This window comes from Crocodylus siamensis, chromosome 11 (assembly GCF_052110815.1).
Source record: "Crocodylus siamensis isolate JL-2025a chromosome 11, ASM5211081v1, whole genome shotgun sequence".
Classification (NCBI taxonomy): domain Eukaryota; kingdom Metazoa; phylum Chordata; order Crocodylia; family Crocodylidae; genus Crocodylus; species Crocodylus siamensis.
In genome coordinates, this window is record NC_143405.1 from 9,360,765 (window position 1) to 9,386,740 (window position 25,976).

At 56.7% G+C, this 25,976-nt stretch overlaps 2 protein-coding genes across 8 annotated transcripts; one reads left to right on the forward strand and one right to left on the reverse strand.

Annotated features, from left to right (window-relative positions):
- Window positions 1–8,250: 8,250 nt before the first annotated feature.
- ASB6 (ankyrin repeat and SOCS box containing 6) lies at window positions 8,251–16,142 on the forward strand. 2 transcript variants are annotated; one of them, XM_090022821.1, is made up of 6 exons: window positions 8,262–8,656; window positions 9,528–9,709; window positions 10,971–11,077; window positions 11,588–11,696; window positions 12,868–12,954; window positions 13,777–16,142. In XM_090022821.1, the coding sequence occupies exons 1-6, from the start codon at window positions 8,544–8,546 to the stop codon at window positions 14,451–14,453; spliced, it is 1,275 nt and encodes a 424-aa protein (XP_089878947.1). In that variant the 5' UTR covers window positions 8,262–8,543; the 3' UTR covers window positions 14,454–16,142. The 2 variants fall into 2 exon arrangements, with proteins under 2 accessions (XP_089878949.1, XP_089878947.1); XM_090022823.1 differs by lacking the exon at window positions 12,868–12,954 and having other exon boundaries at window positions 8,251–8,656.
- A 1,403-nt stretch (window positions 16,143–17,545) lies between these two features.
- Window positions 17,546–21,456, reverse strand: NTMT1 (N-terminal Xaa-Pro-Lys N-methyltransferase 1). 6 transcript variants are annotated; one of them, XM_090022829.1, is made up of 5 exons: window positions 21,317–21,456; window positions 20,178–20,241; window positions 19,093–19,305; window positions 18,206–18,458; window positions 17,546–18,051 (listed from the first exon to the last, which is right to left on the reverse strand). In XM_090022829.1, exons 3-5 carry the CDS (start codon window positions 19,252–19,254, stop codon window positions 17,795–17,797), a joined length of 672 nt encoding a protein of 223 aa, XP_089878955.1. In that variant the 5' UTR covers window positions 19,255–19,305; window positions 20,178–20,241; window positions 21,317–21,456; the 3' UTR covers window positions 17,546–17,794. The 6 variants fall into 6 exon arrangements, with proteins under 6 accessions (XP_089878955.1, XP_089878953.1, XP_089878950.1 ...); XM_090022827.1 differs by having other exon boundaries at window positions 19,093–19,309; XM_090022824.1 differs by having other exon boundaries at window positions 19,093–19,255; window positions 21,317–21,453.
- Window positions 21,457–25,976: the final 4,520 nt, after the last annotated feature.

The window sequence follows — 25,976 nt, forward strand, 5'->3', positions numbered from 1 at the left end:
CACTGTCTCTAGCCCTTCTGGCCATTGTGGATCTGTTTGGGACTTGCTTTGCACACCAGGAAAGTCCACCTGGCTGCCCACAACTTCCAGTGTTGGGCTTGGGGTGCTGAGAGGAGCTTAGGCCCCAGGCTGTGCTGCCCACGGGGCATTTTCATTGGAGTCTAAGGTTGAACAGTAGCAGCCGCCATCCAACAAGAGACTGAGCAGGCGAGAGGTTCCCCAGCAGCACACCCTGCACGCAGCGGAGGTGATCGCTTCCTCCCTACACAAGAAGTGCTCTCTTTCCCATGTCTTGCCTGTGGCAGCTGGATTCTGCTGACACAGCACGTTGGAGCCCAGCGAGCTTGCGGTAGCCGGACATCAAAGGCAAGCGCTGAGTTTTGGCAAGTGGCTTCCCACTCCCACCCGTACCCCCCAACTTGGTTTGAAAGGCTCTGCTTGCTCCTCCTCTCATGTAGCGTAAATCAGGAGTGTGTGCATGCCTGTGTTGCTGCGCTGCCCTCCTCGCCTGTACGAGGGAACGCTGTTGGGCCTGGGAGGCTTAGCAGAAATCCAGCTGGGCGATGCTCCAGACGAGCGGGGGGGGGTTGGCAGTGGGGTTGGCGGCAGCACGGCAGGGATTTGGGGAGAGCTGTCATGGGGAGGAAGGACGTGAAGGTTAGCAGAGGAGGTGGCTCCTTATCTACCTCGCTTACATACTCATATGAGATTACTGTTAGGAAACTACAGGGTTTTCTTCCTTTCTCACCAGGGTCTCTCTCTATTTAGGGATAGGGTTTCTTTATGCCCTGACTCATTTCTGTCTCTCTTTTCACTTCCAGAAGGTGCAGCTCATTCCCAATTTCAGCTCTCTCCTTATATCTCTTAGAATATCTCCTCCAACAAACACCCACACCCTATTAGCTTGACTTAACTAGTTGTCTTAATAGGCCGCATTCTTACCAAGTGCCCTACTCCAGGCTCTTGTTAAAGCTTTACTCCCAGATTTCTTGTTCCCTCTATTTCTTTCTCTCTCTTTCTCTCTTTCTCTCACTCTCTCTCTTTCTTTCTCTGCCAGGAATTCTGTCCCAGATGAACCAATACTCCGTGGCTCTGCTATTTCCCTTTTCTCCCCTCCTCCCTCCTTCAACAGCGAGATGGGAAAAGAGTGAACTGAAAAAAAAAAGAAAGAAAGAAAGAAAGAAAGAAAAAAATCAAAGCTGCACATATTGGATCCAGATGTGCTCGCTTGTATACAGCTCTCTCCAGCAATTTAATTAAATTCCCCCAGACAGCCAGGAGGGTTTCTTAATGATCAAATTTCTCTGGCTCTCCTCCTAAAATGCCCCCTCTCTCGCTCGCTCTCCCCTGCTCTGTCTCCCTGATGGATAGCCAACTGCATTCTTCCTGCAATCAGCCTGGCCAAAGAGATCTGGAAAAAGGGGGCAGCTCCCTCCTCTGTTATTCTAGCAGGGCATTGAATGCTTGTGGCTGACAATGCCAGCATCATTTTTATTCAAAAGGCAATTGCTGATTGTTTCACACAAAAATGTATTTCTTCCAGCTTTGGAATCTGGAGCCCCCCTGCCCCTTACCCCTCCCAGGGCTCAGTGTGCAGGGCTCGGAGAGGGATACCTGGAGAGGGAACTATGTGGACAGGAGCTCAGGCTTCAAATGCAAGGAAGGGATTCTTTCAGAGAGACGTGAGGGTGGCTCTCACCCACTGCTAGGGGGTCCTGAATATTCATGAGGAGGGAAGGACTTGACCCCCTCTGGTCCCTGCAGGTTTTATCCATTCCAGGGCTGGGTTTCGATCTGGGATTACGGGGTGGACCCCTTAAGCCTCCTTCCTACCCTGCAGGGGTTGTTCTAATGGAGGTGCCTGCCCAAGCAGAAATGTGCTGATATATCGTAGACTCCAGGGGTATAAATGGCTGTGAAGGGGCAAAGGTTGCACCTCTGAAACATGGCTAACGAGAAACTTTCCTGGGTTGATAGGTCTGTGGGTACAGTTGCCCAGGTCACGGTGCAGCCCAGCTTGTAGAGCCAGGTCCGGCTGATGGCGGGGTAGAGCCCCCCCTTGAACTGAAACAGCCCCTTTCAGCTGAGTGAGCACCCATGTTGCTCTGATGAGGAAGCAGCGACATAAGGGGGGAAATGAGTTAAATGAAGACACAGTGGGTTCGGTTATAGCTCGCTCCTGAGCACATACAGGCCAAGCCACTTCTGGGGCGCCTACCCACAGGCCTTCTTGAGATCTCCACATGCTTGAGAGCAGCCACAAGCCCACTGCAGGGCAGCTTCACCACACTGGGTCCTGGGAGTGTGCTTGACACTTCCCCACCCTGGACATGCCAGGGGCATGGTGTTGGCATACCCAGTGAATCTAGCAACAAACCTTGTTACGGGACCCAGAGTCCTGAATTCCAGCCTACAGTGCTGTAGCCAGAGGCATCAAGGGCCTGGACTGGCTGCCACTCAGGTCAGTGGTAAAACTTCCATTGGTTTCAATGGTGCAGAATCAGTGTCCATCCCCCGCCCAGCTGGACTCTTTCATGGCGGTGGGGTCTGACCAGGGCCAGCAGTCAGGGAGGCAGGAGCTGTGGCATGGAAGGGACCAGTGATACTCGCATGCTGTATGTTATTCTCACACACCCATATGCTCACGCTGTGATCCTCTAAAGGCGGCTTGTATGTGAATGAACTTTCTTTGGCAAAGAGGAAAATTCCACCCAAGCACTGAACGTCTCTGCAAGGGGTGGGGAGGGGAGATTTCTCAGTTTTCTTTGCACGGGGGGCTAGAAGACACAAAAAGTGAGTTCCTCTCCCTCCTTCAGAGGAGTTTGCAAGAAAACAGAACGCAGCAATAACATACAGCGGGCCACGGCCTCCTCGACTCACCCACATGTGCAAAGTGCCTTGAGACCCAGATGTGGAAAGAGCTACTGAGGGGTGAAACGCTGCTGTTGTTTGTCTATATGCAGCCGCAAAACCAAGCTCCGCTGGCACCGCTCTGGTGGGCTCTGCTTCAGCAGATGGACCCCCTGAGCGCCTGCTCCCCGCTCCCAAGACAGCTGAATAGTTCCAGTCTGGCACAGCATCCTCTCTCTGAGCGACTCAGGCACGAAGGGCAGGCTATATGCTGCGGCCAAAGCTGGGGATTTTGATTGGGGTGTGCCAGGGTTGCTGCTGGGATTTAATTCTGGAGGTTCCTGGCTAGAGGGTCTTGTCCCTCTGCTCAGGAGTACACTGATAGCTTTATTTGGGGTCAGGAAGGAATTTTCCCCCATGGTCTGGACTGTGGGGGTTTCTGCCTTCCTCTGTAGCGCAGGGTGTAGCCTCTTCCTGGATCTCCTGAGCATATATTAACATCCTTTTACAGAAGTGGGGTGGTGGGTGCCCACTCTATGTGGCTTTACCTGTAGCAGGTTCAGGTGTGATGTCTTGTGTTGTGTCAAGGTTGACGATAGTTTTACTAAGAGCTTAGATTCTGGATTTTGTATAAGATGGTTGGAAAGGGATGATCCTGCAGGGGGTTGGACTGGGTGACCCACTTGTCTGTGATTTCTAGGGTTTCTGCGGCCTATTGCAAAGCCCGCTGTAGTCTATGGTCGTTTTACCATCAAGCCCTTTGTTTGCACACAGTTTCTTTTGCCAGAATCAGCCCCAAAAGGTGTAAGTGTGCTACCAAAGGACAGGGGAACACTTTCTCTCTGGATGAGGGAGCTGGGGCAACTGGCTTGCAAAGTGGAAAGCTATGTGCTGGTGGCAGTGGGGCTTAGGGAAAGGCATACTGGAGATTTAATTCTCCACCCAGTTTTCCTTCCTCATCACAGGTTTGTGCTCACTGTCGAGATGCTCAGAGACACCCCAGGTGAGAGCTGCCCCCGTGCCGTAGCATGGCCAAGACTTGTAGCTGATTATTAGAACGTGATGTCAGTGCTGCGGGTGCTTCCACGGGGACCTTCAGCCTTCTGCAGCATTGACAGTCAAAGCCTGTCTCTACAGCTGTGCCCCGGCTCCAAGGTACTGGGCTGCCCACTAGGGACTGGGTCCCAGGGGCTATTTGCCACTTGCCTGTAGGTCCCCAGATCCAGGTCAGCAATGTTGAGAGGCCATCACCATCTCGAAGCCTGCAGGAAGGGAGGTTCAGGGCATCAGTGTTGGCTTGCAGGTGGGATGTCTGATTTACAGTCACTGTTGCCACGGCCGGCAGAATCTGCCCTCTCTATGTGGCATTATCAGGGAAGCCAAGCATTAAATAAACCATGGAAACAGTGCCCTTTTCACCATGCGAGTGGACAGTTTAAAGCCAAGGCACACTAAAGAAGTTGGGGGGGAGCGGGGTCTTGGGTAATGGATAAGAAGCTTCCAACTCATACCAGGGAGGGGAGCAGCTCCTTCAGCTCCAAAGGGTAGAGGCCCATGTTTTAGTCTGCAAGCTCATGTTGCTCGGGCAGGAGGCTGTTCGTCACATGCTGTGGTCTAGGGAAAAAGAGATGAGCTCAAGCTGTTGGGCCCCCTTTTTACCACAAGAAGGCCAGGCCCGTGCCCGCCACCCCACTGCTCTGCCGCCAACAGAGAGGAAGGGGTGGGAGGTGAAGGGAGCATTTTGTGACTGCATGTCAGAAAAATGCCAAATGGTCGGGCCCATGCGCCCAAATTCCACCCCCTGGGTGTGGCTCTGTGTCAAAATTTGGATCCCATCCATTAACAAAACCCCAGCACAGGCCGGCTCTGCTCATTGTTCCCTTTCCAAGCATCCCAGTGTCTGGAAATTCCAATAAAAGGCTAATAATAAAAAATCCTGGGATAAGCTTTTCCCCGCCCACCCTCGGAGTCCTGCTTTAAGACCCTGGGCTTCACTAGATTCCTTTGCTGGCGAGCTTGGGCTCAGGCACCTCAAGGGACTGCAGTGCTGGAGGGGGGCAGGCCAGGCTCTCCTGCAGATGGAGAAGGCTCGTTATAGGTGCACACGGCTGAGCTCTTCCGACTGCAAGTGCTGTTCGTCTGGGTCTGGCAAGGCCGCCAGCCTGGGACTGGGGAGTGCTAGAAGGAGCGGGCATGCGGGCGGGAGAGTAGCACCTTTACACTCCAGCATGATGAAAGCTTTCTACAGCCTGCAGCGCAGTCCCCGTGTCCTGCGTCTTCCACAGCCATGTACAGCCATGCCAAGGGGATGGATGCAGAGAGCCCAGGCTGTTGGTGACATGGAGACTTGCTAAGAGGCTTTTCTGAGCACCTTCAGGTGTTGGGCATCCCAGTTCCTCCAAGCTGGATTTGGCTTCCTTGGTTTGAACCTGTCAGACAGCGATCAGCCTTAGGACCACAGAGGGAAGGCGCGTGAATGCAAGTTTGCTTGGAACAAAGCTCCCCTTGGAGGACTTTGGCATAAGGAGGACTTAAGAGCAGTCATGGCCCACTGCATGCTAAAGAAAGTAGGGGGAGAGGGGAAACAGCCTGAAGCTGCCTCAGTACGGCAGTGTGGGGTGGGGAGGAATTGGGGGGTGGATGGGGGTGTGTGGATGTGTGTGCATATGTGTGAAGGGCTTATTTGGCAACTGAGCTGTCCCTGACCCGTCTGGCTGACACGCTTCCCCTTGCTCACGGCTCCAGGCACCAGGTGCTTGTTCTCAGGTCTGACGGGTCCGTCTGTCTCGGAGCCTGGAGCGCTTTCCCAGGCAAACACTGCTGAAAGATTTAGTGCTTTTCACACCCATTCCAGGGCAGGGAGGGTGGCAGGGGATCATGCCCCTTTCCCAAATTACAAACTGATGATTAATTGGTGAAAGAGGCAGGCAGCCTGTGAATTGCTGGCTTGCCGGCATGGCCTTCCGGCTGCAGCTGCTTGACCCAGCCAGGTGCGGTATTCCTCACCCCAGGTCCTTGCAGTGGTGAGGCCAATGCCCTGTTGTGATGCCCTCACCCAGGCTTGAGTAACCTTTTTAGCCCCTGGTGGGCTCTCAGGGATGTGGCGGGCAGGCTGGGCAGGGCTTGAGCTCAGCACCTCGCAGGGCTCCCATTTGCCTTGAGTTTTGTGCAGTGCTGGAGCCGCCCAGCACTGTTCCCCCTGAAGCGAGCAGCTGTGGGGAGTGCTGGCAAACCCCGAGCCCCAGGCAGTGGACAGGTGTGTGGACAGAGCAGGGGCATCCTCTGCATGGCAGCTGACCCTGGAGCATTGTTCCATGGTCCCTGGTACATGTTTCAAGTTGGTCTAACTTCTCTGCTTTCTCTGGAGTTACTCCTGATTTACTTAGCAGAGTATCTAGAAGCCAGGTGGAGGCTCAGTGCTCTCCCCTCCAAGCAGGTCATAGGCCTGTGACAGCAGGCCCAGAGGCAGGTAGCTTGAGGAGCTGTTCTTGTCGGATCTCAGAAGAGTGGCTGTGCCTTTCTGAAAGCTCAACTTAAAGGCCCTCCCTGCAACCTTGTTCCCCCTCACGCTTCCTCTTGCCAGACCCGCTGCCCTGCGCCAGTCTGCCTCTGACACTCCCTAGGGCCTGCTCTGCTCTGTCCCACAGGTTGGATCCTTCCTTTTCTATCAGGGCACGGCCACCCTGTGCTTTGCAGAGCTGTGCAGGCTGGATTCAAATCTGGGAGCCAGGCATGCATGGGTCAATTGCAGGTTAGACTCATGGCTCCGAGGCACTGTAGGGTACCAGGACCAACATAGGCCTAGCAGAAAACACAAAGCTCCCCTTCCCCTGACCATCTTCCCAGGGCCATAAATAAGACCACAGCTCTTCCATGCCTCTTATTTGGGTTCCCAATTGCTCCCACAGCCTGGGGACGCACAGCTTCCAAACGAGACAGCCGTGTGTATCAAGAGCAGAGCACGGGGAAGCCATGCCCAGGGAAAGGAAAATGTGCGGTGGGCGGGGAGAGATGCATATTAGCTAAGCAAGCTGGGGTTTGGTGAGATGGAGCATTAATTAGAGACAGATGGAGCTGGATAGTAAACGAGGCCTTTTATTTATTACAGGAAATGTCAAAGGGCAGATTAATTTCTAAAGATAGGATCCTGAAACCCTACCCCCAGCGGGTATGGAGCACGTTTGATCAGTGGTTATTAAAGGTGAAGGCCTACTGCCTCGGGCAGTTTCGCCAGTGGGGCAGGCCCTAGGCAGAGACCATACATCCCTTGGCCTCAAGGAGCAGGCTTTGTCCTTTCTACTGTTAGACCATGTTTTTGCTCCACCAGCGTGTGACCCTGGTGCTGAGCCCAGCCCTGGAGAGGCCCTTAGAGCCTTTGCTTGCATTTGTCCCCGGCATGGCATGTCCTGTACCATCTGTCCAGTGCTGCCTATAGCCCTGACACCAGGCAGAGGGTGGCAGGATGACCAAGAACAAGGGGTTAGGACTGGGGGAAAGAACACCCTAGCTCCACTGAAGTCAGTGGTGAAGCTCCCATTAACGTCACGGAGGCCCACATGTCCCAAGAGACCGCCAAGGATGTGGGATAGCAAATGCCACGTCTTTTGTTCCCACCAGGCCTCAGTGTAGAAAACGAAGGGCCTTTACAAAACCTCTTCTCACATGTGGGGGCTGGGGATGCCCGCTGAAAAACTGCTTGTGACAGACTGGTTTCCGGTGGGGTTTTGCAAATCCAGACGGCTGTGCTGTCCGATGTGCTGTTAGTATCGGGAATACCGGAGTGAACACAGATCGTACAAAGTGATGCATGCATCTTGCAGTATCTGAGCCTGCGTGTGCCTGTTGGTGCCAAATGACTGGACGGATTGCACCCTACATGGACATGCAATGAGACATCAAGCACCAGATAAAATCTGGCCCTTAAAAAAAAATAAGAAGAAGAAGAAGGTGCTGACTCCAGCTTCGCTCTGTTAGTGGCAGCGGTTGCTTGTTCTAGTCACCTGGAGCGAAGAGCGCCAAGAGAACTGGTTACTTTCTGAAGACACTGCATGTGGCACTGCCTTTTAAACCACGTCCCTGCGCATGTTCTCTGGGGCAGCGGTTCTCAGCCTCTACAGACTCAAGGCTTCCCCTGGGTAGACTGGAGACACCCCTAGATAGATGTGAAACTCCCCTGGATAGATTCAAGACACCCCTGGATGGACATAAGGGCACCCTGGAGAGACTTGGGACCCCATGAAGAGACACAAGGCCCCCCTAGATAGACTCAGGACCCCCCCGAGAGATAAAAGGTGCCCTGGATAAACTCACACCTCACTGGAGAGACTCAGGACCCCCCCGGAGAGACACAAGGCCCCCTAGATAGATGCAAGAGCCCCTTGGAGAGCTCAGGACCCCCTGGAGAGGTAGAAGGTGCCCTGGAGAGACTCAGGACCCCCTAGAGAAACCCAGGACCCCCAGGAGAGACCCAGGACCCTCCTGGAGGGACACAAGGATGCTCTGGAGGGACTCAGGACCCCCCCGGAGAGACTGGCGCCGCTTCCCCGGGCGGCTGCTGCCCCCTGCCGAGGGCCGGGCCGGGCCGGGCCGAGCGGCCTGCCCCGCCGCGCCGCGCTCGCGCTTCCGCTTCCTGGGCGGGCGCCGGGCCGGGGCCGGGGCCGGGGCCGGGGCCGGGCGTGCTGCGGGCCGGGGCGATGCCTTTCCTGCACGGCTTCCGCCGGATCATCTTCGAGTACCAGCCCCTGGTGGACGAGATCCTGGGGGCGCTGGGGATCCCGGACCCGGAGGGGCAGGAGACCCCCGAGAGGTACGCGGCGGCCGGGCCCAGCACCCCGCCGGGGCTGTGTCCACCCGGGTCTTAAAACACCTCCGAGCACGGAGACGGCAGCGCCCCCGGGCGACCCGGTCCCGCGCGCCCCCCCCCCCCGGAGAAAGTTTCCCGTAATACCCAGCCTCGACTTTCCTTGCTGCAGCCTGAGCCCATTGCTCCGTGTCCTGTCACCGCGTCCCTCTCGCCCCACGGAGGGTCGCCCGCAGCGGAGCGCCCGAGCCCGCCTGGCGGCTCCCTCGGCCGCAGCGCGGCTCTGGGGCGGGAGGAGAGCATCACCTGCTCCGGGTTCGCTTGCAGCCGCAGACAGGGGCTGGAGTCAGCCCCCCGTAGTAAGAGCTCAGCAACCTCCCTCCCAGCTGCTGCAACTTCAGTCGGAGCAGGTCAGACCTCCGCGCGGGGCAGCGAAGGCAGGCAGTCATCTGCTGCCGCACCCACCGGCCCGCCTCGCGTGCCACTGATGTGCCCACGGTTGGCACCTGCGTGCTGGGCCGGGACCCGCCGGGAGGAATCGGGTGCCCGCTTCGCGCCGAGAGCCAGCGATGTGGGCGCCTTGGCGCGAGGGGCAGAGGGAAGTGGAGCGTGGCGGGCGAAAGGCTGGGTTGGCGGACAGGACTGGCTGCGTTGTCCCAGCTGCGGTCCAGGGTCGCCACCTGCGTTTTCTAGGCTTCAGTTCTTGTCTCCCTCGTTCAGGGCACTTTTCTGCTGTAGCTCCTCCAGCGAGGTGATCCTAACCCATCAGCATGAGCCGGGGTCTTTCCACCAGCTTTACTGGCTTTGACTCGGGCTGTCTAGGAGCAGAAACATGCATAGCTCTAAAGCCTAATCGGTGACTTCCCTGTGCCCCAAGCCCCAGCTGCCTGGCTGAAGATAGGAGCAGGTTCCCGGTCCTCAGCGAGGTTCTGGAGAGAGAGACCCAGTCCCCTTTCTACCAGGAAGGAGTGAGCTATTCCTTGCTGAAGGTCGCTGAGCTCGGGCTGGTGCACGTGGCCGAAATCCTCCTTCAGTATGGGGCCGACCTCATCTTTGAAGGTAAATCCATGGGTGGCATTGCAGGGGATGGGAGAAGGGGAGGGCTGCTGCTGGTGAGTGGACACCAGGACACGATAGCCCACAAGGCCTCTTTCAATCCTGAATTCCCAAGCAGCAACACAGCTTCCTGCGCCTGCATTTGTGGGGCCAAGCTCCACCCCTTCCTCGTGGTGTAGGGCGCTCCCTTGCAGGGGCTCTGGGAGGAGGGCGCCGGCGGAGCTGCAGGAGGTACTGCTTTCTCTGGGGCAGAGCCATCCTGCAGGTACCTTCCGTCACCAGGCTGGTGCAGAGCAACACCCTGTCCCCATGAAATGGCAAAGGTGTGTTGCATCAGCCCGACACTCCCTGCTCCTGCTGGTGCATGGCTCAGGGCGCCACAGGAGCCCGTGCCGCTCTGCTGTGTTGGCGCCGGGTTTCTGTGACATCACGCGTGGAACGCTGGCGGCCTTCCTGCGGCGCGGCCGCGTCTAGACAGGGCTGGTCCCGCCGCCTGGGGGGCCTCCACCTACTGGCAGGGGCTGGGGAGCTGGGAAGAGCGGACCATGAGCTGCATCCCTTGCTGCCCCTGCCACCGTGACATAGCAGCGTTCAATGGTGAGTGTCTCTCGCATCCATCTTGTTTCCATGGAGGTGGAAATCATGGGCCTGTCAGCTGCTGGGGTGATGTGGGCTCCTGGGTTGAGCGTCTCTTTCTGTGCTGCTAGTGGCTGGGAACCAGCTTGTTCATGGCAGAGCTCCCCCAGGGAAATTTGCTCCGTGCTGGTTGGCGATGGCACCTTGTCCAGTGGGGTTTTGGCCCCAGCCAGGGCTGGGGGTCTAGGCCTTCTTTCCCTGTGTCCCAAGGATGCCCAAGGACTCCCAGCCACCTCAGGCCTCGTTTTCTGCTGCCCCTGGGGCCAGGCAGCCTGCAGGGCTGAGGACCAAAGAATGCACTGTCCTTTCACCCTTGGTAGCTTTACTGATGTGCCACTTCACCAGGGCTGCAGTTCAAGCCCAGGGCTGTGTAAACACCATCACTTTTGGGGGCTGTCTTCAGTGGACCGGGGCCAGGTACCTGGGATGTCCTATTGTCTGGCAAGGGCCTGCAGGTTGGACTGCGGACTCAGCTTGTCAGTCTGTGCTTGTTTCAAGTTCAGGAGCCTGAGTTCTAGTCCACTCAGTCGTTTCAACCTCTTGGATACCAGGCTCCATCTGTAGCTGGGGGTCGAGTAGGTGCCTTGCCTTCCCTGGACTCCCTGACCTGCTGATTCTCTTGCCTTAGATCCTGTCACCTATTACACTGCTCTGCACATCGCTGTTCTCCGAAACCAGCCTGACATGGTGGAGCTCCTGGTGCAGCGTGGGGCAGATATCAACCGAAGGGACCGGGTAGGGAACATACCCACTTCCAGACAGGGATGAGCCCAGTCCAGCCCTCTGGTCCCCTCTACCTCTCTGAGACTGGTAACTCCTGCTAGGAGCCAGGGGCTTGCTGTGGTTTCATTGTGTGTGTGTGGGGGGGGGATCACCCCCTTATTGCTAAGTTCTCATGCTGGTTGGGCCCAGTGGAGTGTTGCCTCCTGAAGGGCAGCTTGCACCGGCTGCAAGTCTGTGGTAAGGGCAGCCATCACCCTGTTCGGTAAACTACGTGTGGCCCTTTGACATGTCAAGCACCTTTTGTAGCCCACTGGTCGAGCAGATCTTATAGGCTCTGCCTCTGTAGTGATGCTCCTGATGCATGGGGACTTCAAAGGAGAGGTGATAGTACCTTCTCCTGGTATCACTGGCCCCTTGTGAATGTGGAATGTTTTTGGCGCCTTGAGCAGACTGCGTGAGGCCTCTATAGCAGATAGCGATGAGAGGGTCACTCACCATCCCTCCCTCCTCCCTTCTGCACAGATTCATGAGAGCAGCCCCCTAGATCTCGCTAGTGAAGAGCCTGAACGGCTGCCGTGTTTGCAGCGTCTCCTTGAACTCGGCGCGGATGTCAACGCAGCTGACAAAAATGGTTTGTGCCCCTTTGCCCCATGCAGGCAGAGTTAACTGACCTCCTTGCCCTCCTCCTGGGGAACTTGACTCCCAGGTAGAAAATAAGCAGTGGCATGTGGAAAAGACAAAAGGTAGCACGATCTAGTCAGAGCAGGACAGAAGGACTTGGATTTTTCTTGCCAAAGGAGCTGAGTCTGGAAATTGAATCCCCTGTGTGCTCAGACCATTTTAGAACCAATGTGAAAATTCAGCTGGCCAGCTGTGTTCTGCACCCCTTCCCTGCGGTCAGTAGTTCTTGCACTAGGGCTCCTGCTAGTTCTAGGAAAAATGAGGCAGGGAAGACAACTCTAGGAGAAGGGGCCTGGTTCCTAGCTGTGCTTCAAGCACTTCAGCATTGCCTGGAGTGTTCTGGCTGCATTGGTCAGGGCTACACTAGCAGCAGTCATGGTGCAACATTTGCAGGCTGTATGGTTACCTTCTACATGTTACATTTATGGCACAATTAACGTGTAAATTGCAGCATAAATTACAAGGGTGCTTATATATGCACCCAATTTAAGGCATCATAAAATGGCAAACCAGCCATAAAAGTGTTCTCCATATAATGCAGAGCACATCTATGGCTGGTTCATACAGCACTTTATACTGAACTGATTGTCAGCCCTGGCCACAGCCCTGTAGGCAGCTGCCTTTCAACTTGCCAGTGCAGGGGCAGCCCAGGATCAAGAAATGGCATGAGGAAAGGTGTGATTGTTGGGATCGGGAATAGATGCCACGGCCCCTTTAAATAAACATGTGCCAGAGGCTTATGGAAGTTTATTTTCATGCGCTCACATGCTAGTGTTTAGTGCTCCCTCTCGTGATGCTACAGCAGCATTGCATCACCCAGCACCGTTCCCAGGGCTACGTGCGCTCCTGCTCTAACTTCCAGCAGCGTCTGCATCGCTACATACCGTGCAGTAAAGGGATGTGCTGGGATCATACCAGCATGCTGGTTGCCCGCTCTTTGCATAGTGAAGCAGCATGTGAGCAGGCTGCATTGTTGCCTGTACAAGTAGGTCTGTTGGAAGCCGGTAGCGCTCTCCAGTGCACCGGAAGGGCCCAGAAAGCATGAGACCACAAAATACTATCTCTTCAGTCATCGCCTTAGTGTGGCTGTTGCTCACTGTGCTCCACACTTCCCTCTCCAGGCAAGACTGCCTTGCTGCATGCCCTGGCCAGCAGTGATGGAGTCCAGATCCACAACACCGAGAACATCCGTCTCCTGCTAGAAGGAGGTAGGGGCAGCCTGGTTCCCCAGGGTGAATAATGGAAGCTCTTTGAGACAGGGACCATCTATCTTCCATGTCAGCCCAGGAGGGAGGCCCTGACCCATGCCCATGGCTCTTACGCATCAAGTAGGAAGGCTGACCATGTGATGCTTGGTCCTAGCCCTTCCTCCCTTGTGTTGGCCAGACTGGAGCTACGTCTCTGCTGACTGACTCAAAGCAGCTCCTAAACCAAGTAGCCCCCAACTGCTCCCTTTAACACCACCATTAGTTTTTCTGTGCAGGTAAAAGCTTTGTACTACTAAACTTTTGCTGGGATTATCTGATCAGGTGGCAGAAGCTGGGTCAGTAAGATGCCAGCCATCCATATAGGACACCTTGTGGGTTTTCCTCTGTGCCCAGAGCCTCTTGCACTCTGTGCCAGGCAGGCTGGGCGGTGAAGAAATTCTGCTCAGTGTGCAGCAGGGATCAAGAAGACCAACCCTGCTAGCAGTGCATAAGGTAGGGTAAGAAAGCTGGGTCGGTTCAGAGAGCCCTTGTACAAATCCACAGCATAGCCCTGCCTGGAAAACTGCTCACTCCTGCTCATTCCTCTTTTAAAAAGGAGGATCTAGCCGAAATCGGGGCACTAAGAAGATAGAAAAGCTCCTGTAGTCTTAGCAGTCTGTAGGAAAAACTGGTGTCAGCTTCGGAAAGGTGCCCCATATAAGAAACGGCACAGAGAGGTGCAGGCACCCAGCTTTTGCCGTTACAACCCCTGCTCCAGCACATCCATGTCTTAGAGTCTGTTTGACAGCAGCTCCCTCCCTCCTTCATTGTTCCTTGCTTCAGGTGCAGATGTGAAGGCCACCACAAAAGATGGTGACACTGTCTTCACCTGCATCATCTTCCTACTTGGGGAGACAGTGGGAGGAGATCCAGAGGAGGTGCAGATGATCCACCACTTCTGCTTCCGAGTCACGCAGCTACTTATGGCCCATGGAGCCGACCCCAGCGAGTGTCCTGCCCAAGAATCCCTCACCCACATCTGCCTCAAGAGCTTCAAGCTCCACTTCTCACTCCTGCGCTTTCTGCTGGAATCGGGGGCTTCCTACAACTGCTCCCTCCATGGACCCTCCTGCTGGTCGGGCTTCCACATCGTCTTTGAGCGACTGTGCTCCCACCTCAGCAGTTCTGAGGATGACAGCTTCTCGGCAGACCTGCTGCAGAAAGCAGAGACTGTGCTGGAGCTCATGGTGGCCAGTGCTCAGACTGTGAAGCTGCCCAGCAACTTTGAGGTCAACTTTAGCAGCTGCAGGTTCCAGGGGGAGAAGATCAAGGCCCTTTTCCATTCCCTAAAGCAGCTGGAGCGCTCGCCTCAGGCCCTGAAGCACCTCTGCAGAGTTTACATCCGGCAGCACCTCAAACCTTGGCCAGTAGATATGAAAGTAAAGGCCCTACCTCTTCCAGACAGGCTGAAGTGGTATCTCCTCATAGATCATAGCCACGCCTGTAGTGAGGGCATCTGACCCAGGCTGCTTTGCCCACAACCACTCTTGGGTCTGTTTCCTGTCCCAAAGAGCAAATACTTCCTCATGCCCTGGACTGACTTTCTCCACTGCAAGCCAGCGCTTTGTTTGATCATGCTGCTCAGATACCACTGTTCAAGTCCAGCTTTGCATGCGTATGCTACTACATGCACTGTGTTGGCCTTGCTCCTCTGGAAAGGAATGCCCCTGACACCATGTTACCTCAGTCCACCCTGTTTGGGGTGGGAAGGTAGCTGGACTCTGTGCCTTTAAGAAGGAAGGGCCAGGCTAGTCTGGTGCAGCGGACTTAAAAGAAAGGCCTGCTTGGATTTGGGATTATGAGCATGGCCTCAGAAGCAAGTAAGGCAGCACTGAGAACCACAGGACCCTGACAGTGCAATAACTAAACATGCTGGAGTGCTCAGATGAGGCAGGATAACCTTGTCCCCTCTAAATCCCATGGGCCACAAGTAGTTCCTGCTGCTCCCCAGAGTTGGGACCTGTGGGGAGCAGTGCCTTAGCTGGGGTGTCAGACCACAGTCCAGCTTCCCACTGCTCAGGGGTGGGCAGAGAGCGTGTGACAGTGGGGAGAGGTGTATCCCCCAGGCCTAAGAGCAGCTGGTCTTATTACAGGGGGCTGATGGCTTGTCTCCAGACCCCTGTATACCACACCCTTTGGAGGAGCAGCCCACTTTGCAAAGGACAGGACTGACACCCACCAGATACTTAACCCTCTCTGTAACCTGTGAGAAGGGCAAGAGAGCAGCTCACTTTCTCCGTGCAGCTGACAGCCTTTGGTAAAGAGTTGGCTGCCTCTGTGGTTTGTAGAGGAAGTGGGATGTACAGCACAATTCTAAGAAGCCAGCACACCACGCAGCACTTGAATGACACACAGCAATGATGCTCCTGTGTGGTCTGACAGCAGATTCCCTTGCAGCCTCTGTGGCTCTTTGCTGCTGTCACACGGGGAGGTGGAGCCTGGCTGTGGACTGCCCCTGTTGCATTGTGCCTTTGGTGTGATGGACAAATCTAACATCCTTATCTCCATTAAACTGGCTTCCATCCCAGAGTCTATCACCCTCCCCTTTGCTCTGAAGGCCACAAGACATCCTCCACCCACACGGAAGAGGTCCCTGCAGAGGCCCACTGTGCTTCTTTGCCCAGACGGCACAAAACTTAAGCACTTGAGGCCCTGTGGCCTAAGGAGTGGGACAGGGACAACCCTGGTTTTCTTCCTCCTGTGTTCTAGTACTGCAGCATGTTTTGCTACTGCTAACTTGGCCTAAAACCGACATCACCAGAGTCATAGTACCACTGCTTCAGCACAGCTGCATCATGGTACTGTGCCCAAGTGCCAAAGCCAAGCAGCTGCCAGACTGTTTCTTACCACTGGGGAATCCGGCTATAAGCCCTGCTCTGATCAGCTGCGAGGTACAACCAGGGCACTAAAAGACTTCAGTCACCCAGGGCTGGAGCGGCTGAATCCAGAAGCAGGGTCGCTGCCTCGCGTTTGCCTTGCACTGCAGGACACACGTGTAAAACTCACCAGGCTGCCCAAGTCTGTCCACTCACGGCTTCTTCCTCCCCCCAGCAAGTAAGGGTCATATTGATGAACTGATGTACAATTAAACACAACACTGGTGTCTTGAATCAGATCAAGCAATTAAAATGAGACCTTTTGTAACAGAAGTGTCTGTTTCCTCTAACAGATAGCCCAGGGCACTGAGCAGCCTTTGGCTAGATCTGGCCTTTGGTGAGATGGGGGCTTTGACTAAGGCACCCTTTAAAAGATCAGAGAACGTCTGGTCAGCCAAGCCATGCTGATGGACCAGGCACCTTAACAGCCTTGTTTCCAATGAAAAGAGCCGACTACACTGGTTCATGTTGGGCTGTGCATCCGACTAGCTCCTTGCTGTGTTCTAAGCCAGCATAAGTCTGGCAAAACCTGTCAGACTACAGTGAAACTCCTCTGGCTTTGCACAGTGGCAGTTATAGGTTACCCTAGGCTGAGAGCAAATTCCCAAGGAAGAATCTGGCTTGGCTGGTTTTGTGCTCAATAAGGACAGCATATAGTCTCCAAGTTATCCAGAGCCTCAGAGAAAAGTAGAACTTTGCTTGCCAAGGCAGGGCCCAGGAAGACAGGACTCCAGGCTTACCCCTGGCTCTGTCACAGGCGCTCGTCTAGTCGCATGCCCACATGACGTTAGCAACTTACTGCCTCAGGGCTCCGGTGGCTCACGGTTTGTGGGCCCAGCCTGAAGAGCACTACAGTTCTGTAAGACGCTGTGGAGCATCCCAGTCAGCTTCTGTAGACATCTTCTCCAGTGGTCCAGGATTGCCCGCAGCCAGTGTAACCACACTGATCTCTGAATTAAGAGCTGTTGCTCTTTCCTTTCCTAACGTTCACTTAAATGGTGTTGGGTTCTCTCTTTACCTGGAGCCTTTGATGCTAAAGTCCCTCAGAGCTTTGTTACTGAGAGAAACACATGCCGGATACACTGAGACCTGCATCACTGCAGCAGTATAAACACAGTAGTTTTTGATTTTTAAGAGCATTTTCCTCGCAAGAGGGATAGAGAGAGAAGCCAACGATGTCATGAAGTCAGCTAAGGCTCAGCCACTGTTTTACGTAGCAGGGTCTCAGATGCTCCAGCACGCAGGCACAGGCCATGAGGAGGGAACAGCAAAGATCCTAGAGGGAAGTCCTTGCTCTTGGCCTCACCCTGTTGGAGCCTACACATCAGCCTCAATCGGGGGCTCTGGCAGACTGCATCTCGCGGGATCTGCATGGCTCCCTGCCTATGCTCAAGTTTCTCAGAGGCAGCCAGATGCCAAACCCACCAGAGGGAAGGGGAAGGCTGCACATGACAGCTAAGGGTACTAGTCTGCATCTGCTGCCTGGCAGCCAGGTAAGCTTAGGAAGGCATATGCAGTATTTTCTGGGGGTAGGCAGCTGCCAAGCCCTCACACCTGGCCCTCTCCCCCCATGCACACCAGCTGTGTCATCCACACCCCTCCTGCTTACATGCTTATAAGCGACCTTTTTGCTACAAGTATGCCGGGTTTTCAAACACAGTCTACATGCCAGGAGGTGCAATAAAGCAAGAGTGTATTTGGCAGACATCTCTTCACAAACAGCAGTCATGTGGAAGACGAGCCCCGTCCTCTTAACCAGCCCCAGCAGGGTCCTCGGGACACCCCCAGGTGCCCAATGTGAGGCTTCCAGACCCTATTACTGGTGGCAACTTCACCCCTACCCCCAGGAGGAACCTTCTGTGCTAGTCCCATGCTCCACGCTGGCACAGGGTACCTCTTGGCAAACCACCTCCTCCAGCCGGGGTTCATCGCATGGCAAGCGTATAAACATGGTAGATTTCATCCGGGAAGTTCTCCTGTCGTTCTTCGGCCAGGAGATTAAGCCCCGCGCACCGGATGATCTTTCGGACCACGTCCAGGTCCCGGCACACGCTGCTGTCCACATCATCCATGATGACTCCTTCCTGGGCCATGTTGTCCTTGATGACGATGATGCCGTTGGGACGCAGGCCGGCCTTGCATCGCTTCAAGAAGTCAGATAGGTGGTTGTCGGTCAGATGTCCTGGCATGGGGCAGAGTGGTAGGGGTTAGCTGAGACTGAGGAAGGGAGGAGAGTGGAAGGGAAATGGAGCCCCAGGTAGTTTGCACACCAGCTAATGGACATCAGTGCAAGGTACCCTGCACCCTTGAAGGCTGGCAGGGGAAGGGAGACTCACCTATCACCCACTGAATCCAGATGACATCGTAGGTGTTAGGCTCAGGGCTGAAGTCCTGCAGGCCGCAGCAGAAGTAGTTCCTCACACGCCTGCCCTCCTCCCCCAGGTAGGTCCTCGCCTTGGTCAGGAAGTCTTGTGTCACATCCACCATGTCCACAGTTTTGAAAAGGGGCAGGAGCAGCCTCTTGGTGATCCTGCCAATCCCAGCCCCACAGTCCAGGGCACAGTGGGCCCCTGTCTTGTTGGGGCCATCCTGAAACAGTAAAGATGGGCAGGAGAGAGTGACCTCCACGCCCATGAGTTGCAGTAAAGGTGTGTGGGAACTGAATTGGGGCAATGCTGGCAGGACCTAAAGCCCTGCTTGGCTGTAGACCAGTGGGGGCTAGCAATATTGCAAGCTTCCCTCAAGTTGTCCTGCTGGGTCACCAACAAGAAGAGCTCTCTCCAAGAACAGGCGAGTGGTTTGGTCGCACTCAATCCTCTGTTTCTCTGCTACCCCACTCCTTGTGTGACTTGTTCTGCCTGGTTAGGGACTGCACTGAGATCACTTTCCAGTGGATGAGGCTGGGGGTTAGCTGCTAACTTGTCAGACATCAGCATGATTCACATGCTGTGCGGAAGGGGCAAGTGGCCATCTAGTAACCTTGGTGACTTCATTGAGGATAGATCTTGGGGCAAAGCTGGCCAACGCATACCAGGGATCAAAGGAAAGAAATAACAGACCTCATTCCTCCTCGTGCAGAAAGGGGCTGGCTCTAAAGGAAGTGCTATGGAGAGCTGTGGCAGGGGAAAGCCACACAGCAGCTGGTGGCTGTGAGAACACGGGGTCTGTCTGACACTCTCCCCACCCCTGCACAACCCTCTCCCATCAGATCCAAGTTACTTACCCGCAGAAACTTTAGCAGGAACTTCTTGGAGCTATCAATGTCAATGCTGGAGATGTGGCCATACCCGCCCAGCATGCCATCCACGGTAGGGGGTATGTCCTTCCAGTACTTCTGAGCCTTGGAATAAAACTCCATCTCATCCTCCACCACCTCGCTGGTCATGCTGCCAAGCAGAAACACACCTGGGCTGGGAACCGGGTCAGAGCTTTGCCTCTTCCTCAAAGAGGAGAACAGATAGATAAGCCTGGCACAAGCATAAAGCAACTTTGCCCATGGAGCAATTCTTCTCCCAGAGACCAAGCAGTATGGTGCACCATCCGCCCGTCTCTGAGCAGTGCTTGCATCCACACTATGCTCTTTGGGAGAGCATACCCCCAGTCGTCCAGGCCTGTTCTAAACAGGGCCTTTTTACCACCACTCGGCCTATTATGGTGCAGCAAACCAGGAGTGGGGCTGAGAATTAACCCACTGCACTTCATGCCCCAAGCTGGGCACAATACCTCAGGTGCAGACAAACCTAGGCCTGCTCCAAGATGGGTGTTTGAGACTGAGCTTCCACTTTCACTCTGCTCTCTGCGTCGCCCTGCCTTAGCACCTTGAGTATTACCATTTTATAGATTACATGTTTATCTATGTTGACAACCCCATCAATTACTTCCAATTACATCCCGAGTAGCTAAAAGTTATTATAAGCACCTACCTGACAACTGTAAATTTCAGCTGCGGCCATAAGTTGGATATTTTGCAATATAATAAAGTCAAGGTATAAGCAGCAATACAAGCCATAAATCCCCCAGAGACAGCTCGTAATTCAAACTGCCGAGGACTTGATTAACTGCGCTGGGGATTAGAAACTAGATTTAAGGTGGCCATAGGGTAAATTCAAGGACCTCAAAAACCTTTGCAAACAAATATATGGTCTCTGGGGGACTGGCTCTCCTAGGAAATACTCTATTAAGTATAAAGCCTTTTCTAAGACAGCTTAAACAGTTTCAGTGCCCTTGCTTGATTTTAAATAGCAACAGGGGAACAAGAAAAGACGGGACTCAAATAGCTCCAGGGCAGGGCGCTCTAGCGCGACTCACCTTTAGATCCCAGGTTCAAATCCAGCTTGGGGTCGAAGCGATCAATAATTCCCTGTTCTGTGGCCTGTGTGGAAAGAGAGAGGCAGGCCTCAGTCCAGTGTCCCGACTGCATACGTGGTCAGTCCCGCCAGTGTAACAATTAGCTACCACATCCCCAGAGAAGTCAGCTACGGAATAACCAGAGCCTGGATGCCCCTCGGGAGACCCCAGCATGTGATAAGGCATCGTGATGGAGAAGTTTGTGGCAGCAAGGCCTGTTCTGTCCTGACTGCAGGGATCGCACCGGGTGTCAGTGCCCAGGGAAGGGCGGGCCACAGCACTTGCTGCCCACCTGGGCGACGCAGGAGATACAGGAACCTACGGAGGCGGAGGGGTGGGGGTGCTGCTGGCCACACACCTTTTACAAACACCAGTGACACCTACAAAGCATGCCACAGCCCCTCGCTCCCTAGGAGGAAGTGGGGGAGGAAAGTGAGGAGTCCTGGTCCCCATGCCACAACCTCCACCCGCCGGCATGGGGGCGGGGAGCCCACGCAGCTGCAGCAGCTCCCCCCGGGACAGGTCCCACTCTTGGTGCGGCATCTCTGGCACGCGGGGAGCGGTCCCGCGCGCAGCGGCACCGAGCGGCTGCGGCCTCCTGCAGGCCTGTCACGTGAAAGCGGGCGCTGGGGGCCAGGGCTGTGCCCCGCAGCCTGCCCCTCCGGCTGGCGGCGAGCGCTCGGGACAGCCGCAGCTAAATATACACCGGGCACCTCGTGTGCCGCGTCCCGGCTGGGCCGGCGTGCGCCCAGCGCCCCCGTACCCGGGCCCGGGCCCGGGCCGTGCCGCCGCGTCTCCCCCGCGGCCGATCTCGTCCTTCCCAGCTCGCTGCCGGGGGCCGGGCTGGGCTGGCGGGAGGCCCAGCTCCGCACCCCCCTGGAGGCAGCACCCGGGCCCGCGGCCCAGCCGGGGGCTCTCCCCCCGGGGCCAGGCCGCGGCGTCCGGCTGCCCGCGCTGGCGCGGGGCCGAGCCACGTGCGGGCGGCTCAGGCGCGGGCGTGCGAGGGCACGAACCTGGACGCGGCCTGGCGCCCCGGCCCGGCCCGGCCCGCCCGCCGGCTGCTGCTCCCCGCGGGCCCGGCGCCCACGTGCCGCACTCACCGGCCGGGCCGGGCCCGCGCCCGCTCCTGCTCGGCCGCGCCGCCGTCTCCGCCCGCCGCCGCGTGACCCGGCCCGGCCCGGCCCCGGGGAAGCCCCGGGCCGCCTCCGGGGCGGGGACTCGCTGCAGCCGCCAGCGGCTCCTCCCTGCGGGGCGCCGCGCCCGGCCTCCCATCGCCGCCCGCCCGCCCGGTGCGGAGGGGCCCAGGCCCCGCGCGCTGCCATCGCTCCCGCGGGCCCGAGCGCCCCCGCCCCCCCGGGCGAGGAGCCGGGTGCAGGCCACAAGCGGCGCTGCTGCCGCCCGGCCCGGGGGAGTCCTGTCCTCCCCTTTCAGCCCGTCCACCCTTCCGGGGCAGGAGACCCCTGCCCATCGGCCCTCCCAGGGAGCCGCGAAAGGGGGAAGGAGGCCCCTGGTTTCCCAGGCGCCAAAGCGGAGCCTGTCACGGCACCTCCCGGGGGGCTGCGGCCGCGCTAGGCCACGGCCGTGCTGAGCAGCGGCGGGGAGAAAGGTGCCGCCTGGCTGCTGGGTGGCCCGCGAAGGAAGAACAGGAATAACCAAACGCAGGGAAACAGCAGCTCAAAACCCCAAGGACAGGTGTCGAGGTTAGAAGTAGAGAGGCGGAGATCAGGAGCGCGGGTGCATACGCTCGGCGAGCCAAACCAGCCGAGACGAGCGCCCCGAGAGCGCTTGGCACGAGACGGGGCAGCGCACATATCTGCAGGGGTCTGGAGGCCTGTCCCGCGCGGCGAGGAGGCGAGCGTGAACAACGTACACGTCTGCCTGTCCAGGGCAACCGCGCTAGGTTGGACGGACGTAATCGCAGTAAACCTTTCTGAGCTTTTGCTCCCGAACGCATAGCCGGGTTGTTTCCTGCGTCTGGAAAGCGCAGAGCGTACAGGCTCCGGTGGTCTGTGCGGCCAAAGCGGCAGCCGCCGGCTCCCACCCACGAAAATGCTCCGCGTGCCTCGCCACGACGCCTGGGGACGCGACACGTGGAGAAGGACTGGCTGGTCGGAGGGTGCCGGGGGGCCTGAGCTGCTGTGTCCGTGCACGGTTCGGGAGCGCTCTCCCTTGCGAGGGGGGCAGAGGCGAAGGGCAGGAAGGGCTCCCCAGAGAAGCGTGGTTTCTGCTTCTTCAGGTCACAGGTGTCCCACGGATGCCCGGCACGGGCTGTGCACAGCTAGCAACAGACTCCCACATCGCTGTGGCCTTCCCCGGGCTCACTGGGCACGTTATCCTGAGCTTCAGCCCCCAAAAACAAAAATGGCCCTGGCAAGTGCCAGCTTTTAAGCTGAATTTCAAACCGTCCTGGAGCAAACATGAGAGAAAGCCCACCCCCCAAACTGGAAGCCCCTCCAGAGTTAATGAAATGGAGCTCGCTGCAGCATGAATCACAGGTTTGCACCAAACAAATCATACAAGGGAACGTGGTCATTTTCATTGATTGAATTACAAAATTAGCAACCGAAGGCAAAGCGGTGGATATAATATATCTGGATTTGAGCAAGGAATTTGACACAGTGTCTCACTAAATCTTACTGGGGAAAAATTAATTCAAATTAGCTTTTACACCAATATTGTCACATGGACTGCAAGTTGCCTGAAAGGCTGTAAACAAAAGGGAGGGGGATGATAAATGGCAACACACTGGGGGCGGGGAGGCATGAAATGGTGCCCTGGTTAGGCTGGTCTTATTCCACCTCCTGGTTGGTGCTTTGGAGGAACGAGGGTCACCAGTGCAGTCACTGAACTGGGAGGGGAGGACAAACTGGAGAAGGACGGGAGAGTGGGGAAGGACAGGTATCCTGCAGAGGGGTCCCCGAGAGGTTAGAGACTGGTCCAAATCACTGGCATGTGAGAGAAAGCTGTAAGGGTGGACGGATGCACTTCCCCCACTGATCATCAGCTCCTGCCCTCACCCTGCCAGTGATGCCAGCCTTCCCCTCCCACTGCTTCCATGCTGGCACAAGCACCGCTGGGAAAAGAGGTTCCCCACAAATACCGCAGCGCTACCTCTGCTCCTTCCAGTCCCTCCCTCCGCCTCTCCTTTGCTGCAGTGCCTCCCAGAAGCTCGATAAAGGGCCGGGGGCTGGTGTGGCAAGACTGCCTGAGCTCCTGCATCCATCCGCCCCAGGTCTTGCTGTAAGACGCTCAGTCCCTGGGGCTGGGTTCACCTTTCTGTCCAGTGGTTCTGCAACTCCCAGCAAAGGGGAGCCCTGGTCCAGGCCGGGGGCTCCTAGGTGTTCCTGCCATGGACGTGCCAGCTCCAGGTGTGCCACGGATGTGCCACGCTGCTGCTGGTGTGGGCTGAGAGACTGCTTGTAGCACACCGAGGGCACGTCCCGCTTTGCTGAGCTTGGTAAGGCTTGCCCTTGCACTCTTGCAAAGGAGTTTGCAGAACAGCACTGCAGATGGGCAAGGGAAAGATCAAAGGAATGAGACGTGCGGCGCTGGGCTGGACGTGGGCTGGCTGCAGCGAGACCTGAGCAACACTGGCTGTTGTCTGGAGGGGGGAAAGGGACTTGCTTAAGGTGCTGTGAGGGAGTGTAGAAATGCAAGAGTGAAATTAAGGAGGCCGAAGAGCATGACAAGCTTCCCAGGAACCGCGTGTGTCAAGGCAGAGCAAGTGGGATGCTGGAGCAGGCGGTGCGATGGGACATAGGGACAGTGGGGCTCAGCCACCTCCGCCTGAGTCTCGCCTCACTGATGTAAGAGGGGGCCCACTCCTGCTTTGCGGTAGCAAGATCAGGCCCTGGGGTTGAAGTGACACGTTTCAGCTTCCTCCGGGGGGGAAGGGGATACATTGGCCAACTGCGGCTCCCACTGAAGTCAACAGCAGGAGACCCGCTGGCTTCAGGGGGACGAGATGAAGGGCTGTGGTGCTGAGAGTCAGAAGGGCACACAGCCCTAGTCGCTCCTGGCATCCACAACCCTACAGTCGCTCCTGGCACCCACCAGAGCTGGCAATGGCTGGGGCGTGGGTTTGGCCCCAAAGGTGGGCAGCCCCGCTGCCCTTCAGCTGTCCCCTCTGCCGAGTTGGGAGAGGCTGGGGTCTGTGCCCCCGGGCTCCGCGGCACGAGCGCTGCACAGCTGCTCAAATACAACGTGCCTGTGCCACCCAAACCACAGTTACGGAGGCAGCCTCCGGTTACCAGGCAACTCAAGCGGAGCACAGCTGTGCAAGCGGGGTGAAGGGCACAGCTGGGAAAAGTGCGGAGCTCCCCCTCCCAGCCCTGCCCCCGCACCTCGCAGGACAGCACCGCGTGACGGTCAGCTACCTGCCACGCTCCCAGCATCACAGCCATTGCAACTCTCCTCTCCAGAAACAAAGGGCTGGCTGGAGCAGTTCCACCGTGCGGAGCTCTCGTGCGCGCTTCAGAGCCGCTCCGGCCACGAGGACGGCGTGGGCTGGGCAAGACGTGTGCTTGATCGAGGAAGCCCTCCCAGAGGGGTTAACAGCACTGCGACTCTGCTGCTGCTCTTGACCCGAGTGTGTTTCTAAGCAGGGGACGGGGGGACCTTGCTCTTCCCCTCCAAATTTGGGCACGGATTTGTGTGAATGTACTGCGCACCCTGAGTATATGCACATGCACGTGTCCAGATGGATGGATGGAGGGTGTGTGCACGAGAGAGAGAAAGGGGTGCATGTATATGCACACCTATCTGAATGGTGTGCGTGTCTGTGCATGCATCTTGACGGACAACGTGCGTGTGTGCCTCCAGATGAACTGCGAGTGTGTATGTGCATCTGGATGAACCGTGTGTTCCCTCTAGGCTTCTGCAGGATGTGCTATAGAAACAAATGGCCATCAGTGGCCATTTCGTCAGTGTTTGTGATCTTAGCCAAGTCCAACTGTATTCCTGGACTGACTGAGGGCCCTCGTGGTGCCCTCTTTCCTGGCTCATTGGTGCATCCAGTATGGGGTCACTACCGCTGGGATGCACCAGCGGGCGACAGACAGCTGCCACACCTGCCGTGCTGCTGTTTAACCCCTGGTGAGAATGTGGACGCCTGGCCTGTAACTCCTGCGCTGATATGTGGGGAGGGGCTGGCATGTGGAGAGAGCACCGTGCCATACCCAGGGATGGCATGTAGCTGCCACATCTGGCATAAAGGAGCTGGTGCTGTCTTCCAGGGATAGTATATACCATGGGGGTGGGGAGGGAAGGGGCTGGCATACTGCTGCTGCAGTGGCTGTGCAAGGAGCTGGTAGGTGCTGTGTCTGGTATTAAGGGGGGTGCTGGCAGGTGGGCACTGCAGCCTTCTGTACAGGGGTAGCGGGGTTGGCATGCGACAGCAGCAGAGATGACAGGTGACAGAGTGCTAGTGTACAGCGAGTGAGGCCTATTGGTGAAGGAGCTGGGATGCACTGGGACTGGCCCATCTCTGCTCCCCCTCCCTTGCCATCGCTCCCTCGGCCAGAACGCAGGGCATGGAGCCTGGCTTTCCCACCAGGTGGCCCCTGCAACAGTCCCCGCTGGTCTGGGCGGCAGGCTGGGGAGGCAGAGAGGCCTGGCTTGCCATCCTGGCTCTGCTGGCAGGAAGGGGGAGGGAAAATGGCCGGAGAGCGCTCAGCTCTCACCATCTGCTTCAGAGTACGGAGGGGACACAGATGGCCAAAGGCCCCACAGACAGGAAAAGGCAACTCCCCCAGTGCCAGC